The following is a 16,953-nucleotide window of genomic DNA, read 5'->3' as shown; positions in this document are numbered from 1 at the left end:
TATTGGGGCATAACTTCCATTTTGTCATCCCAGGCATATACCTGAAATTGGGGATCAGCTGCCTGTTATAGAAAGCATCTGGTTTTCATTCCTTTGATCATTGTGCAACTTTCACAACCATCCAGGAAACATGGAAATGTTTTCCTATTGCAGGATGAATTCTTACCTTTTACACCACCAAAACCTCCAAAAGTTAGGTTGCAAGCTGTACGTTGAAGATTGTGCTCATACATTAGTTTCAGCTGATACTGGTTTCCATGTTCAACAGTACCCATAGTTCCTGTTAACAAAAAAAAATTGGAAGGCAAAAGAAAGACTTTATGCAATAGGCCATTGGCTAAAAAAACAGGGACAATGCAAATTATAGCAGGGCCATGTCAGCAAGCTCAAAATAAGCAAGAATCACTCCCATCATTCCCACAAACACCCCAGTTGGTCGGCCATTTGAATAATGATGAGGTTGTGATCAGATCATGGCTTTTGGCACTGGGTTGGTATGCCTCCTCTCAATAGCTCTTATACTGCGCACTGACCCAATATGCAAGAGACAAATTTCATCACACTCAGTCCAAATGAATTCAGAATGTTATTGTAGTCTGGTTAACATTTTTGTTTGATCTTTTCTTAGGCTTCTTCTCTTTTCTTCTGTGCTGCCTCAATACACACGCTTTTAAAGTGGTGTAAAACCTAGATGGAAATAATTTGCCACCTGCCTGGTCCCAGGATTTTAAGTTGATCTGATCGTTCTTTAGTTTCCTTTTCAATGAGTCCTTGAAAAATATTTGAAGCTTTTGTTCTCTTTCAGCCAAGGGCTGATACACAGCTTTGGGCAGCCTATCAATCATTCTCAGCACATAGCAAATGATCTCATCTGAGCCTTGATCTGCAACAGCCAGGACCTCGGATATAGTTTTGCCATCTACTGTCCCTGGCAATACAAGGTGGAAGGTTGCAAGGTCTTAGATGTAACTTCTACAGATTGCCTAGGTACCATAGGCCTAAAGAATCACAAGGGAATTAACACACATATTGAGCTTACTTTTGAATTTCAGCTGACGTTTATGTTGAGGAGGTCTTCTTGATGTAATCAAACCTCTGCACTGAACTCAGCTATGCTCCACTGTTTATAAGCAAGATGCTGCTCAGGAAATCCCAACTCTCCTCATACTGATGAAAAACGGTGGTAATAGTTCTCAAAATCTCAAAATGAGATCTCAAAATGAGAATACAGTGATTGGCGAACAGGTCATCATAACTGATAGCTTTTTCAATTATGGTCAATGCTTTTAGTTAGCACAAGCTGAACAACTTTCCACATCTACTAATCTAGATGTACACTCCCTCCTGGACTTCTTCAAAATGGTGGTGGAGGGGAGAGCGGGGAGTGGAATAAGAGGAAGCCAAAGAGTGTGATTGCCAGAACACACGCCGGTGTCACTCCATTGATACGGAAAAAGCATCTGCTCCTAGCTCACCTGGCAACTGCTCTTTCCGAGATTCAATCACATAGCTGTTATATCACAATCCATCAAAATCTATATAACCTCGTTGAGACCATCATGACGGTCTTGATAAGGACGCTCCTGGTGAAGAATGCTCCCAGCACCAGGTGCCAAACAAGTTCCTGCAGTCAGAATGATCCAGCATCAAGTCCAATCTTCTAATCCAACAATTCCTAGAGTTTTTTTTCCCCAAAAAGTACACATGGCTGAGGGAAATCATTAAGGAACTTCATTGATTTCTGTTTTGAGGGTCTGACTAGCTCACCCAAACCTAAATAATTTCTGCAGCTCATAAAATAAACTGAGTCAACAAGCATAGTTTTTATTAACGATGTGGAACTTATTCATATCCCTTCTCCTTCCAATTGCACTACCAGGTTACAAGGCCTAGTTGCATGCTGAATGTTCAGTTATTTTGACAGCAAATCTTCACGTAGAACTTCAAATTACACAAAAATAATTTGAATGGTTAATAAGTCTTCATCACAAAGTCTTACTCAATCACAACCTTTAGGCCATCTTAGGTGGTTTTAAGTTTTGATTTTCTATACAACTCAAGACCCTGGGGTGGAGGTTCTTGTCTGTGTGTGCCCAGAGACATGTATGATCGAAGCATGAAGCAAAAAACCCCAGAGTAAACGATCAAGAAAACTCAGGCTCAAATGTTTTGGACGTAACTGCGTAACACCCAAATTTCTTTGTCTTTTTACATCCATCAAACCATGTTCAATCGTATCTTGGCTCATGAAAATGGCTCCATCTTGGGCTAAAGAACTGTACATGCCCATTTCCTGCATTTACTCTGCCTCAAAGCAGATGTAAGATTAAGCCTAATATCTCAGATGTCTTAAGGAATCAACTCATTATTCTGGTGCTTTATTGCAACTACTCCACACTGAGACCTGCTCTGCATTTTTTGGTTAATGACCTACAATGCAATCTAAATGTGGATCATCGGCCGAGAATGTTTAAGTTGAAGAACTAGAAGCTGAGAAATTATAATCAATTTGTTGCCTGACTTTACTAGGACAACATGTTTTGAGAGTCCAAATTGTAGTGTATTCTCAAAATTCTAACTGCTGAATTAAATTTACCAATATCACGGGTTTGTGAATAGATCTATAATGAACAAAGCCAAACAGAGAACAAGGTGAATACATGAAAACTCAATGGAATGACACTGGGGTAAGTTCTGGCAATCGCACTCTTCGGTTTCCTCTTATTCCACCTTCCTGCTCTCCCCTCCACCACCATTTTGAAGAAGTCCAGGAGGGAGTGTACATCTAGATTAATAGGTATGGAAAGTTGTTCAGCTTGTGCTAACTAAAAGCAATGACCATAATTGAAGAAGTTATCCATTATGAAGTCCTGTTTGCCAATAACTGTGTTCTCTATTGGCCCACACATTGAGATCTCGCAACTATTACCACCGTTTTCCATCAGTATGAGGAGAGTTGGGATTTCTCAACTCAAACTCAAATAAAAATCAATAATGTTTAACTGTAAGAATAAAGAAGTTCTCACACAAGCAAGGTAAAATGTAAAACAGTTTGTACTACCTGAGAAAGCATAGACAGACAGCTTTCTTGGATGCAAAACAGCCAGGTGAAGTAGTTCTGTACCTCTGAAAGAATAAGCAAACTTATTTAACTACAAACATCTCAAGGCTAAAAAAAAACATATATTCCTTATATGTCAGTCAGATAATTATCAACCAGGGGCAAATACCAGGATACGGAAAAGAGGCAAACCCCCATTCTGTCACCTAAATCAGTAAGTTTTAAACTGTAAAAAGTCTATACAAAGATAGAGCAAATAATGCCACTTTCACTTGAAAAATAGGAACCTGTAGTTAAAGAGAGGGTTTCCTACTTTGTAAAAAATCAAGATGACCCTGTAATGATTATTCTTCATACATTCTCAAAGCTGACTGTCCAAATTACTTGAGGACTTCTCTTCCATTTAAGATGTCCTGTGATATCAGTGTAAAGGCATCACCACATGATTGATTATATTATGAAACACACTGCCTAAATAAGTGGTAAAAGCAAATTCAATGGCAACATTCAAAAAGGGGAAAGGGATATATATTTGAAAATGGAATATTTTCAGGGCTGTGGGGAAACAGCAGGTGAGTGGGACTAATTGGACTGTTCTTTCAAACAATTGGCATAGACACAATGGCATATTTCTGTGTTGTATGATTCCCTCATCATTTTCCCACTTCCTCCATGGTGTAGAAGGGCCAATCTAACCTTGGAGCAGCATCAGTCTGAAAGTGATATGACTTGCACCTTCCCAACCCTGAAAAACCAACATGATGCACAAAGGGCAGCCAATAGTAAAAAAAAAGACCCTACAGCATGTGGCATCTTTTGATACATCATATCCTCTACACACCAGTACCTCAGAAGGAGGAGAAACAGGGAGAGTTCCTTCATGAGAAACAGGGAGAATTCTAGAAAGATCCACCAATTAAAGCATCATCTACTGCTGCTAAATCAAAAGAGTAGCTGTTGGTGAAGAAAAATTGATTATTTCAACTATCTGCTATGCAGCATCCAAGGTGTAAATATTTCCATGTGTATCAATGACCTCTTCATCATAAAGTCAGAGGTGGAGCTGTTTGCAGACATTTGGGTCAGCTCCATTCACAATTGATTAGATAATGAAGTAGTCCATTCCCATTTGCAGCAAGGCCCTAAGGGTGAGAATTTTAAATTGCAAGTATTAGGAGCCCAAAGAGCCATCGAGTTCAGAAATGGTGGTGGCGATGTGGTATAGGGCAGAGAGAATAAAGTTTTACAAGGCCTCAGATCCACCTATCTTTGTGACTTGCCCTAACCTTACAAACCTTCTCACCAAAGTCTGCATTCATCCAACCTCTAAGCTCTTGTGCATCTGCTCTGTTTTCTCTTCCATTGGTGCTTATGCCTTCAACCTAGAGCCCACAACTTTAAATTTTCTTGCTGCTTCTCCATCTTCCTCCCCTCCTTTTAAGATCCACCTCTGTGATCAAGCTTTTAATCACCCCTCATAACATCTCCTTCTTTGGCTCAGACTCCAGCTTTGGCTGTGTACACTTCTGCAAAGCGCCTTGGAAAGTTTTTCTACATTAAAGTCGCTATGTGACTATGTGGTGGCGTTTATATCAAAAACATATCAATTAAAGCAAAAGGCTCTTCTAAGCCAAATAGCCACACTCCAGCTGATTATGGCCACCTATGGCAGCAAAGGACCACGAGCACTTAACACGGTGTTTAAAACCAACATGGCTGGATTTGAAGTTTCTAGATTGACACTTAAGCATTCCGGGAGTACATCTGGTTAAGTAACATCATTGTATGCTGGGAAATGTGCCAGAATTGAAACCTCGGATAGGGTCATGCGTTCAAATCTGAGGCTGCTCGAATCATTTCTAATATACAATGGCTGTTATAATGGGTTATTTCAATTTTATGCCCATTATTTTTGAAAGCATTTATACAGCTATACATTCAACTGAATCAGAGATAAAAGTGAAATGGAGGACTACTGGGTAAAATTAAACACAGCAGCATCAACAGATAGAATGGCAGCCCTCTGTGGGAACTTAGCTGATCCATATATTGTTGATATCAGCCGGTGGGTAAACTGTGACAATTTATTTTAAACTTTAGACCAGTTGGTGATTGATGTTTGAGGCACTGAATGACAGAATGAAGGATATAAATAGCTGGGTATTTCTACAGTAAACCTACTCTGCTGGTTTATATTTGCAATAAAATGGCTCCCTCTGCTGATCAATGACCAATAACATGCTGTTCATTTCACTTCATTACTGGTCTTAACAAATAACAGTTTTGTAGCACCTCATCTCCTAGCATGACAACACGAAAGTTCAGATTGTTCAAAACAGCATTATAATCTCCAAGTTGAATGCACATTGGTAGTTCACAGCTCTCAGGCCTTAGTGCCCATTATCATGATATACAGAAATGGCTGGATATGCCAAATGGTCACAGTCAAAGGCATGTGGCTTGCTGGGGCCAGAGTGGAGGGAGCTGGATTACTATTTCAGTAATGGTTAAGAGGGGCTGCATCCCTAGCCAATGCCATTACCACTTTAGTTGTGGGACTCAGTAAGGGGGAGAACGAAGAAGGGATTTTCCCATTCCCTCATCCCACCCATGGATGAGATTTTGCAAAAAATGCAAAGGCCACTTGGCCTTTCCGCCTGCCCACCAACTGTAAGGTTAGACGGACAGCGAAAAATTAAATTCAAGTACATTGTTAATGGCCTTAATAGGCCTTTTAATTGTCGACGGGCACACCGCTGACTCCTGCACGCGCCCACTGACCGAAATATCACGCAAGTGTGCAATGACGTTGCCATGCTCATCCAACGCCATCATGTATCATTTTACACCCACCTGACAAGCTAAAAATTCTGGCCATTGTGTTATTCTGTAAAGAAGGCTGAGTATGTGTGTGTGGGTGTGTGATTTAATTAAGCTGGGCAAGAGATTGAAAGGAGAGACCGTTCTAAGTGACAGAAGGATCAACAAACAAAGGACACATATTTATGGCGATTGACAAAAGAACCAACCTGAGAAAAGAAATTACACAGCGAGTTGTTTTTTTTTCATTCATTCACGGGATGTGGGCTTTGCTGGCTGGGCCAGCATTTATTGCCCATTCCTAGTTGCCCTTGAGAAGGTGGTGAGCTGCCTTCTTGAACTGAAGTCCAGGTGGTGTAGGTACATCCACAGTGCTGTTAGGAAGGGAGTTCCAGGATTTTGACCCAGCGACAGTGAAGGGGGCATAAGTTCAAGGTGAGGGGCAGGAGGTTTAGGGGGCGGATGGGAGGAAAAACGTTTTCACCCAGAGGGTGGTGATGGTCTGGAATGCGCTGCCTGGGAGGGTGGTGGAGGTGGATTGCCTCACATCCTTTAAAAAGCACCTGGATGAGCACTTGGCATGTTATAACATTCAAGGCTATGGGCCAAGTGCTGGTAAATGGGATTAGGTAGGTAGGTCAGGTGTTTCTCATGTGTCGGTGTAGACTCGATGGGCCGAAGGGCCTCTTCTGCACTGTAATTCTGTGAAGTAATGGTGATATATTTCCAAGTCAGGATAGTCAGTGCTGCCCTTGTCCTTCTAGATGGTAGTGGTCGTGGGTTTGGAAGGTGCTGTCTCAGGAGCCTCTGAATTTCTGCAGTGAATCTTGTAGATGGTACACACTGCTGCTACTGTGCGTCAGTGGTGGAGGGAGTGAATGTCTGTGGATATGGAGCCAATCAAGCGGGCTGCTTTGTCCTGGATGGTGTCAAGCATCTTGTTGTGGGAGCTACACTCATCCAGGCAAGTGGGGTGTATTCCGTCAAACTCCTCATCGCTAGATTCCTAGCCTCTGACCTGCTCTCATAGCCACAGTATTTATATGACTAGTCCAGTTCAGCTTCTGGTCAATGGTAGCCTCCAGGATGTTGATAGTGGAGGATTCAGTGATGGTAGTGCCATTGAACGTCAAGGGGCAATGGTTAAATTTTCTCTTGTTGGAGATGGTCATTGCCTGGCACTTGTGTGGTGCAAATGTTACTTGCTATTTGTCAACCCAAGCCTGGATATTGTCCAGGTCTTGCAGCATTTGGACATGCACAACATGATGATTTGTAATGCGTGAGATGAAAGGATGCAGATTCAACAACAACTTTGGAAAGGGAATCGATTGCTACTTGAAGAAAAACCAGTCAGAAAGCAATGGGGAAGGGCAGGTGGGAGGTGAGATTAATTGGATATATCTACAAATGAGATAGCACAGGCCCAATGGACTGACTGGCATCCTTTTGTGCTGTGTAATTCTATGTTCCAGGACTGCTCAGTGAATTGCAATCAGTCGTGAAAACAGACTAATTTCCACCCTGCAAAAGGCCACTTCAGCTAATAGTCTCACCACTGCCCACCAAAGAGGACAAGACAGTGCAGTTACCAACCACATCACCACAAACATGAAAAATACTTTTGTTTCAACCCTCCCCAATATTCATGAGCAGTTATTAAACACAATGCTATTCATGGTTGACAATTTAACTTTTTCTGTTACTCAGCATTGCATTTCTCGAGTCTTTCTTTTATCAACTTACGAGACAAACTTGCCAACTTCCATTTGCAATATAGGATCCTGTAATTCAAGCTCAAGGATTAACTCTTCTGGATAAAGTGCTGCTCCAGGTTTAGCAGGCTGTGGGGAATAGATACGTAGAATTCCCTTATAGCTGCCAACAATAATTTTGTCTGAAAACAGCAAAAGAAAATAATTAAATTTGATGACATTGTTCACTTGAATACATCATGAAGCATAAACTAATAGGCATTTGCAAGTAATTCTACAATCAGGGCCAATATTAATTTTCAAAAATCACTGAGTTTTTGAACCTAGGGTCTACAAGCTACAATTTATTCAAGATGAGGGTACATAAAATCACAAGGCATCCCATGGGTTCAAATGATGAATAGAAATGGTACAGAGGGTTTCTGATCCTGTTTAATATACAGGGGTAACCTAATCTTTGTGTAGAGCTCCTCAAATCAGCTGTTTGGCAGTTCTGTTGAACAGTCATGAGGACTCGAAACGTCAACTCTTTTCTTCTCCGCCGATGCTGCCAGACCTGCTGAGTTTTTCCAGGTAATTCTGTTTTTGTTTGGCAAGGCTTTAAGCCCTAGTGGTCATTTTCAATGCTTTTTCTCAGCAAAGGTCCAGAATCCAAAAGTGATGTGGCTTAATCCAATGCTTCCTTCACCTAGCTTTTCTCCATGGCACTAGGAATACGAACTTACGAAATAGGAGGAGTAGGCCATTCGGCCCCTTGAGCCCTCTCCACCATTCATTAAGATCATGGCTGATCTGATTGCGACCTCAACTCCACATTCTGCCTACTCCCGATAACCTATGCCTCCCATGTTAGTCAAGAATCTATCCACCTCTACTTTAAAAATATTCAATGACCCTGCCTTCACCACTCAGAGCATTTTTTTTTTCTCATCGCCTTAAATGGGAGACCCCTTATTTTTAAACTGTGTCACCTAGTTCTAGTCTCTCCCACAGGGAAACATCCTTTCAGCAACTACCCTGTCAACTCCCTTTAGGATCTTATATGTTTCAATAAGATCACCTCTGAATCTTCCAAACTCCAATGGATAGAAGCCCAGCCTCTCCAAACATACCTCATAACATACCTAGGATGGGGGGGTCCAGGGCGGGGGGTGGTTTATCAGTCAGTGAACCTTCTCTGAACTGCTTCTAACGTATTTATATCCTTTCTTAAATAAGCAGAACAAAACTGTACACAGTACTCCAGATGTGGCCTCACCAATGCCCTGTACAACTGTAGCAAAACATCCCTACTTATATTCCATTCCCCTTGCAATAAAAAAAAAGTATTCCATTTACCTTCCAAATCATTTGCTGTACCTGCATACTAATTTTTCCTGACTCTTTACCAGGCCACCCAGATCCCTCTGTACCCCAGAGTTCCGCAATCTCTCTCCATTTAAATAATATTGTGCTTTTCTATTCTTCCTACTAAAATGGAGAAGTTAACATTTTCCCACATTATATTCCATTTGTCAAATTTTTGCCCACACACTTAACCTATGTTCCTTGGCAGAATCCTTATGTCCTCTACACAACTTACTTTCTTACCTATCTTTGTGTTATCAACAAATTTAGCAGCCATACCATCTGTCCCTTCATCCAAGTCATTGATGTAAATTGTAAATAGTTGAGGCCCCAGGACTGATCCCTGTGGCACTCTACTCATCACATCTTGCCAACCCAAAGACGACCCATTTATCACTACTCTCTGCTTCCTGTTAGCTAACCAATTCTCTAGCCATGCTAATATGTCACCCCCTGCACCATGAGCTCTTATTTTGCTTAGTAACCTTTGACGTGGCACCTTGTCAAATGCCTTTTGGAACTCTAAATACTGCACGTCTGCAGGTTCCCCTTTATCCATGTTGCTTGTTACTTCCTCAAAGAACTCTAATAAATTAGTCAAATGTGATTTCCCTTTCACAAAACCATGCTGACTTTGCTTGAATGCATTGAGATTTTCTAAGTGCCCTACTATAACCTCCTTAATAAGAGATTCCAGCAATTTTCCTACGACAGATATTAAGCTCACTGACCTGTAGTTTCCTGTTTTCTGTCACCTTCCTTTCTTGAATAGAGGAGTCACATTCCCTATTTTCCAATCTAAAGTGACCTTTCCAGAATCTAGGGAATTCTGGAAGATTAAAACCAATGCATCTACTATCTCAGCAGCCACTTCTTTTAAAACTCTAGGATGAAGCCCATTAGAACCTGGGTTTTGTCAGCTTTTAGTTCTAATAAATTTTCCCAGTACCCTTTCCCTGGTGATTGCAATTGTTTTAAGTTCTTCTCTCCCTTTCACCTCCTGATTCACACTTATTTCTAAGATGTTATTCATATCCTCTACAGTGAAGACAGGCGCAAAATATCTGTTCAATTCATCCACCGTTTCCTTATTTTCCATTATTAATTTCCCTTTCTCACTCTCTAGAGGACCAACGCCCACTTTACTTACTCTCTTTTTAAATATCTGTGTGTGAGGGCAATAGCATGCTCAGCTGAAAGGCTTTTTGTAAAATAAATGTTTAAAGTGGCTTACATTACACTATGATGAATCTTACAATTAGTAAATGTCAAATTAAGGAATGCATTTCTTTAAGCAGCCAAACTAAATTACTTCACTTCACCTGAAGGTTGAAAATATTCTTATAAGCTAGGGTGCCAATCACACTTACCACTTCCACTGTTGTCAACATCAGCAACACACAAACATCCGTGGTCAAATTCCTCTTGCTCTCCCACAACTGTAGACCACCAGTCTCGAGCTTTAAACAAAGACATCTTCCTTCAACCTGAAACTATCAAAGCAGTGAAATGCTCAGACAAATGAGACATAGAAGGTAGTCGTTACAACAATCAAAGGAAGATCACTAACTTTACTGTCATGGACAGAATGTATTTTCTCTCTTATTAGCCGTAATCAGAGGTATCTTTTCTGATCCATGAAGTGTGTATTCCAATTAAATAATTCAACAGCAAGCTTTCATGAGTTCAAAAACAAACAAGGTTTTTTTATTCTCACATGAACCCAGAATTGAAGCAACGTCACATACTCAGTCTCAAGCGCAGGCACATACAAGATTGGATACAGATAAATGTAGTACATTTAAAAGGGGGGCAGGGAGGGAGGGTCTAGGAGGGAGAGGAGTGGGAGACGGACAAACAATGGCAACAAGCGTTTGACAACAAAGTCTTCAGAAAGTCAAGAAAAGTCTTAGTATACACTGTCATCATATTTTTACCGCAGTGAGGCCTGGATACAGTGACACATCAATGACAAATAAGAGCATGGGAGAAATTGCATCAGTACTACCTCCACCGTGTTCTCTGGATTCAATGGGAGGACCATCAATTTTTTTTTCATTCATTTATAGGGTGTGGGCTTCACTGGCTGGGCCAGCCTTTATTGTCCTTGAGAAGGAGCTGCCTTCTTGAACCGTTGTAGTCCATGTGGTGTAGGTACACCCACAGTGCTTTTACAACTGGAGTTCCCGGACCTTGACCCAGCGACAGTGAAGGAACGGCGATATATTTCCCAAGTCAGGATGGTGAGTGACTCGGAGGGGAACTTCCAGGTGGTGGTGTTCCCATCCATCTGCTGCCCTTACCCTCCTAGATGGTAGAGGTCATGGATTTAGAAGGTACTGTCTAAGGAGCCTTAGTGAATTCCTGCAGTGCATCTTGTACATAGTACACACTGCTGCCACTGTGTGTCAATGGAGGAGGGGGTGAATGTTTGTGGATGGGGTGCCAATCAAGCAGGCTGCTTTGTCCTGGATGGTGTTGAGCTTTTTGAATGTTGTTGTTCATCACATTCCTGACTTGTACCTTGTAGATGGTGGACAGGCTTTGGGGAGTCAGTAGGTGGGTTACTCACCGCAAGATTCCTAGCCCGACCTGCTCTTGTAGCCACAGTATTTATGTGGCTGGTCCAGTTCAGTTTCTGGTCACCCCCAAGGTGTTGATAGTGGGGGATTCAGTGATGGTAATGCCATTGAATGTCAAGAGGCAATGGTTAGGTTCTCTCTTGTTAGAGATGGTCATTATTTGGCACCTGTGGGGCACAAATGTTCCTTGCCATTTGTCAGCCCAAGCCTGGATATTGTCCAGGTCTTGCTGCATTTGGACATGGACTGCTTCAATATCTGAGGAGTTGTGAATGATGAACATTGGGCAATCATCAGTGAACATGCCCATTTCTGACCTTATGATGGAAGTAAGGTCATTGACGAAGCAGCTGAAGATGGTTAAGCCTAGGACACTATCCTGAGGAACTCTTGCAGTGATATCCTAGAACTGAGATGACTCACCTCCAGCAACCACAACCATCTTCCTTTGTGCTAGGTATGACTCCAAAGAGAAGAGTTTTCCCCCTGATTCTCAGTGACTCCAGTTGTACTCGGGGTCCTTGATGCCACACTCGGTCAAATGCTGCCTTGACATCAAGGGCAGTCACTCTCACCTTACCTCTGGAGTTCAGCTCTTTTGTCCATGTTTGAACCAAGGCTGTAATGAGGTCAGGAGCTGAGTGGCCCTGGTGAACCCAAACTGAGCATCAGTGGGCAGGTTATTGCTAAGCAAATGCCACTTGATAGCACTGTTGCTGATCTCTTCCATTACTTTACTGATGATGGAGAGTAGACTGATGGGGCGGTAACTGGCCGAGTTGGATTTGTCCTGCTTTTTGAGAACGGGACATACCTGAGCAATTTTTGCACATTGCCAGGTTAATGCCATTGTTGCTGCTCTACAGGAACAGCTTGTCCAGGGGCGTGGCAAGCTCTGGAGCAGAAGACTTCAGTATATTGCCAGAACATAGTCAGGGCCCATTGCCTTTGCAGTATCCAGTGCCTTCACTGTTTCTTGCTATCACGTGGAATGAATCGAATTGGCTGAAGACTGGCATCTGTGAAGCTGGAGACCACGGGAGGAGGCTGAAATGGATCATCCACTCGGCACTTCTGCCTGAAGATTCTTGCAAATGCTTCAGTCTTATCTTTTGCACTGGTGTGCTGGGCTCTCCCATCATTGAGAATGGGGATATTTGTGCAGCCTCCTCCACCACCATTCACGACAGGATGTGGAAGGACTTCAGAGCTTAGATCTGAACCTTTGGTTGTGGGGTCATTTAGCTCTATTGCTTGCTGCTTAGGCTGTTTGACATGCAAGTAGTCCTGATTTGTAGCTTCACCAGGTTGACACCTCATTTTTAGCTATGCCTAGTGCTGCTCCTAGCATGTCCTCCTGCACTCCTCATTGAAGGAGGGTTGGTCCTCTGGCTTGGTGGTAATGGTAGAGTGGTGGATATGCCAAGCCACGAGATTACAGATTGTAACAGGTTGAGCACAATTGTTACAGGGTGAATACAATTTTGCTGCTTATGGCCCACAGTGCCTGATGATTGCTCAGTCATCAGTTGCTAAATCTGTTTGAAATCTATCCCATTTAGCACAGCGATCATGCCACACAACAGGATGGAGGATATCCTCAATGTGAAGATGGGACCTCGTTTTCACAAGGACCGTGCAGTGGTCACTCCTACCAATGTTATCATGCACAAATGCATCTGCAGCAGGCAGATTGGTGAGGATAAGGTCAAGTACATTTTTCCCTCCTGTTGGTTCTCTCACCACCTACCACAGACTTAATCTAGCAGCTATGTCCTTTAAGACTCAGCCAGCTAGGTCTCACCAATAGTGGTACCTAGCCAGTCTTGGTGATGGACATTGAAATTCCCCACCCAGAGTATATTCTGCACCCTTTCCACTCTCAGTGATTCCTCCAAGTTGTGATCAACATAGAGGCGCACTGTTCATCAGCTGAGGGTGGGTTGAGTGGCAGCACATGATAATCAGGAGGTTTCCTTGCCATGTTTGACCTGATGCCATAAGACTTCATGGGGTCCAAAGTTGATGTTGAGGACTCCCAGGGCAACTCCCTCCCAACTGTATACCACTGTGCCGCCACCTCTGCTGGGTCTGTCCTGCTGGTGGGTCAGGACATACCCAGGGATGGTATGGTGGTGTCTTGGGACATTATCTGTAAGGTTTGATTCCGTGAGTATGCCTTAACTAGTCTGTGTGATAGCTCTCCCAATTTTGGCACAAGATCCCAGATGTTAGTAAGCAGGACTTTGCAGGGTCAACAGGGCTGCGTGTGCTGTTGTTACCACCAGTGCCTAAGTCGATGCCAAGTGGTCCATCTGGTTTCATTCCTTATAGGCTTTGTAACAGTTTGATCCAATTGAGTGCCTTGTTAGGCCATTTCAGAGGGCAGTTAAGAGTCAACCACATTGCTGTGGGTCTGGAGTCGCATGTAGACCAGACCAGATAAGGACAGCACATTTCCTTCCCTAAAGGGATTTGTGAACAAGATGGGTTTTTACAACCATCTACTACCATGGTCATCATTAGACTTATAATTCCAGATTTTAATTGAGTTCAAATTCCATCATCTGCCACTGTGGGATCCAAACCCAGGTCCCCAAAGCAATACCCTGCATCTCTAGGTTATTAGTCCAGTGAGAATACCACCAAGCCACTGCCTCCCACCATTAAAGAAATGTGTGTGCCCTTCTTGAAGATAGTTCCAGAAGCATTCAAGTAAAACATGTACTGAACCAACTTCGGTGGACTAACCACTGTGCCCAGATGGCCAAAAACAAGGTTATTTGTCGTCTTGTACATTTTTTATCCTGTTAGAATGCAATTTGTTTTTGTCTTTGTCTGTGTGCGTTGATCTCTCTCTCTTACAAAACACAAGTTGTAGGAGCAGGAGTAAACTATATGGCCCGTCAAGGGCTCCCCCATTCAATATGATCATGACTGATCTTGAGTTTAAATGCCACTCTCCTACCCATTCTCCACATCCCTTCATTCCTCTGCCAGGTCCTGTTCTCGCAACTCTCAAATGGCCAATATTCTTGGGAAGAGAAAGAAAATGTTTCAACGGCACTCCAAAGCTCTTGAAGCAAAGCAGCATAGACCTTGATAACCAGGAGGAGTTGCCACCAATTGCTCAGAATGGTGACAATTTGTTCATCACGCTTTGAGCCCCAACGTCCTAATGATGAGGCAGAGAAGGAAAGAAAAGTAAGTGAATCCTGCACTCCAGCTCCTACTACCTTGTGGGAGGCCCTGCCCCATCTGCCCAAAGATTTGCGGGACAAAAATTGACCTGTTCAGTAACTTGAAGGCCCATGGCAGAAACCTGCAATGCTGAAAAGACATACTCCTTGAATCGAGGGACAGCCAGTCATAATGATGACAACCCACACAATAGCAACAGTGTTATGACTGGTATGGAGTGAGTGCACAGTTTATCTAGCTCCACTACTCCACAGGTTGTACCATTAGCGTAAATGTTTAATTCACTAAGCAAAATAGCCAATTGTTTACTTTCGCCACTGTTAGACCCAGAATTAGAGACACCTAAACCAGGCTTCTTTAATAAACTCAATGCTTGATTCATTATAAAATAAAACTTGCTTTTTTAAAAGAGGTTGCAAGGACTGGTTAACATGCAATTTGTCATCCGGAAGTGTAACTATCTATCCCTTTTAAAATTCCATATACCCCCACCGCCCCACTAAACACACACACACACACGAAGGAAAAACTTTATAAAAAGAATAAAGTTCACAGGATGTTAATGCTGTTGATCTGGTGCTCCCTTGTATGAGGATGGGTCACCAGCCACAGTAGACGTCTGAAGATTCTCACCAACAGCGCTTCAGTGTGGAGGAAAATAGAGCTGGATCAATCCTTCTCATCTCAGCCTCTTGGGTTTCCAAATACAGACAACTTCCCCTGAGGTGAGGATTCCTAGTTCGATACTGATAACCACACTATAGTTCAAGCAAGGCAAGGAGCATGAGTTGGGCAGCTTTTCCCTTCTCACTTCATTCCCAACTGTGTTCAAAACATAAAACTCCTCCATCAGGTAACTTCCAGTAAATCGCCAGGTTTTTGCCTTTAAACCAGTGTTTTTTCCATTAATAAAAGTGACTGCAGTTCAAACAGACAAATAGCTCTCCTCCACAATTACCATGCTGGTCATTCAGCTAATGTCATGTGATTTCTTGGAAAAGGTATGTTTGTTCCAGTCGAATTTCAACTTACGGCTCTTTTAAAGAAATGCAGGTCAGCTCCCAAGTGTCCAAATAATGCAATGTCCTTTCGAATTTCAAAAGAAAATATAGTCCTTGTAGATATGGTTCCAACAACAGCCAATTGATGACTACCATAAACCTTTGCTTTTTTTTATGCTGGAAGCAACTACTTTAACCTCATTCAATATATTATGCAGCCCAGGTCTTGTGGCTCGCGGTTAATGGCACTTCTGCCTCTGATCCGGGTTCAAGTTTCACTCCAGGACTTGATGACGTGGTCTGCATGTTAGCCTGAAAATCTTTCCAATACTCCATGTTATTTTCCAAGGGAAAGAGTGTGGAGAAACAAAATATATTGTGCATCATTCCCTGCTTGAATTAGCTTTGCGTCACTTTTTCCACTCGTGCCAGGACGAGTCTGGTCCAGCTGGTCAACTCCTGTCCTTTCCACGATCAGCGGGTGTTACCTGTTCCTCCAACAACAATTCCCTACTTGCAGTTAGTTTGCTGCCTGAGCGAGACAGGAGTTACCTGAAGAGTTTTACACTTATTAAAACGCATTTTACAAAAGGGTTGCAGATGAGACAAATACTCGTTAACAGCCAATGAACATCGATATAAATCACAGGGGCGGGACAGAAGTGAGAACTGTGTAGCTGAATGTGACATATGGGACAGTAACTGTGCTGAACCCTTCGGATAAAGGTGTCAGCCAGGTAAAGCCCCAGGATTTGTGGAGCCTAAAGCGGCTTTGCAGCCCCAGGCAGCTGGAAGCGGGCTGGGGTTGTTTTAACTTGAAGTGGAAAGCTTTCCCAGCGGATGATGGAGCAGCTGCTCAGGCCGTCGCCCCCCCCCCCCCGCCCCTGGTTTGAGGGGGAGGGGGAGGGGGAGGTGGAACCTTCTCCGTGATCCCGGAGATTAAACCCCCTCCCTCTCCCCCCCCCACCAAGGACTGGGGGGGACCCTGTGGCCCGGCTCAGCATCACTCACCTCCACTCGGCTCTGCAAACTCAGGCACATTGCAACCAGGCAGACACCGGCCACGGCCACGGCCACGGCCACGGCCACGGGTACCCGAGGTCGGTGTTAGCTGGAGGCGGCTCGGAGGCGGTGCGGCCTGGGATCGCTCACTCAGCCCGCTGCCCGCTCCGCCGTTGTCATGGCGCCGCTAGAGAGCGACGCTCCGGTACTGCGCAGGACCGGAA

General features: G+C 43.3%; 1 protein-coding gene across 5 annotated transcripts in view; it reads right to left on the bottom strand.

Moving 5' to 3' along the window:
• bbs9 (Bardet-Biedl syndrome 9) overlaps positions 1-16,920 on the bottom strand; it is a 505,659-nt gene extending 488,739 nt beyond the window's left edge. For all 5 annotated transcript variants that reach the window (XR_005943329.1, XM_041190083.1, XM_041190082.1 and 2 more), the window contains exons 1-5: positions 16,739-16,920; positions 10,314-10,436; positions 7,628-7,778; positions 3,062-3,126; positions 167-280 (exon numbers count right to left, since the gene is read on the bottom strand). Coding sequence is in view for 4 of the 5 variants with exons in the window: in XM_041190083.1 (XP_041046017.1) it covers positions 167-280; positions 3,062-3,126; positions 7,628-7,778; positions 10,314-10,419 (436 nt within the window). In the remaining variant the exon portion in view is untranslated. The remainder of the gene's footprint in view (positions 1-166; positions 281-3,061; positions 3,127-7,627; positions 7,779-10,313; positions 10,437-16,738) is intronic.
• Between the last annotated feature and the right edge of the window lie 33 nt (positions 16,921-16,953).

This window comes from Carcharodon carcharias, chromosome 6 (assembly GCF_017639515.1).
Source record: "Carcharodon carcharias isolate sCarCar2 chromosome 6, sCarCar2.pri, whole genome shotgun sequence".
Taxonomy (NCBI): domain Eukaryota; kingdom Metazoa; phylum Chordata; class Chondrichthyes; order Lamniformes; family Lamnidae; genus Carcharodon; species Carcharodon carcharias.
This window is presented reverse-complemented; position numbering and strand designations above follow the sequence as displayed.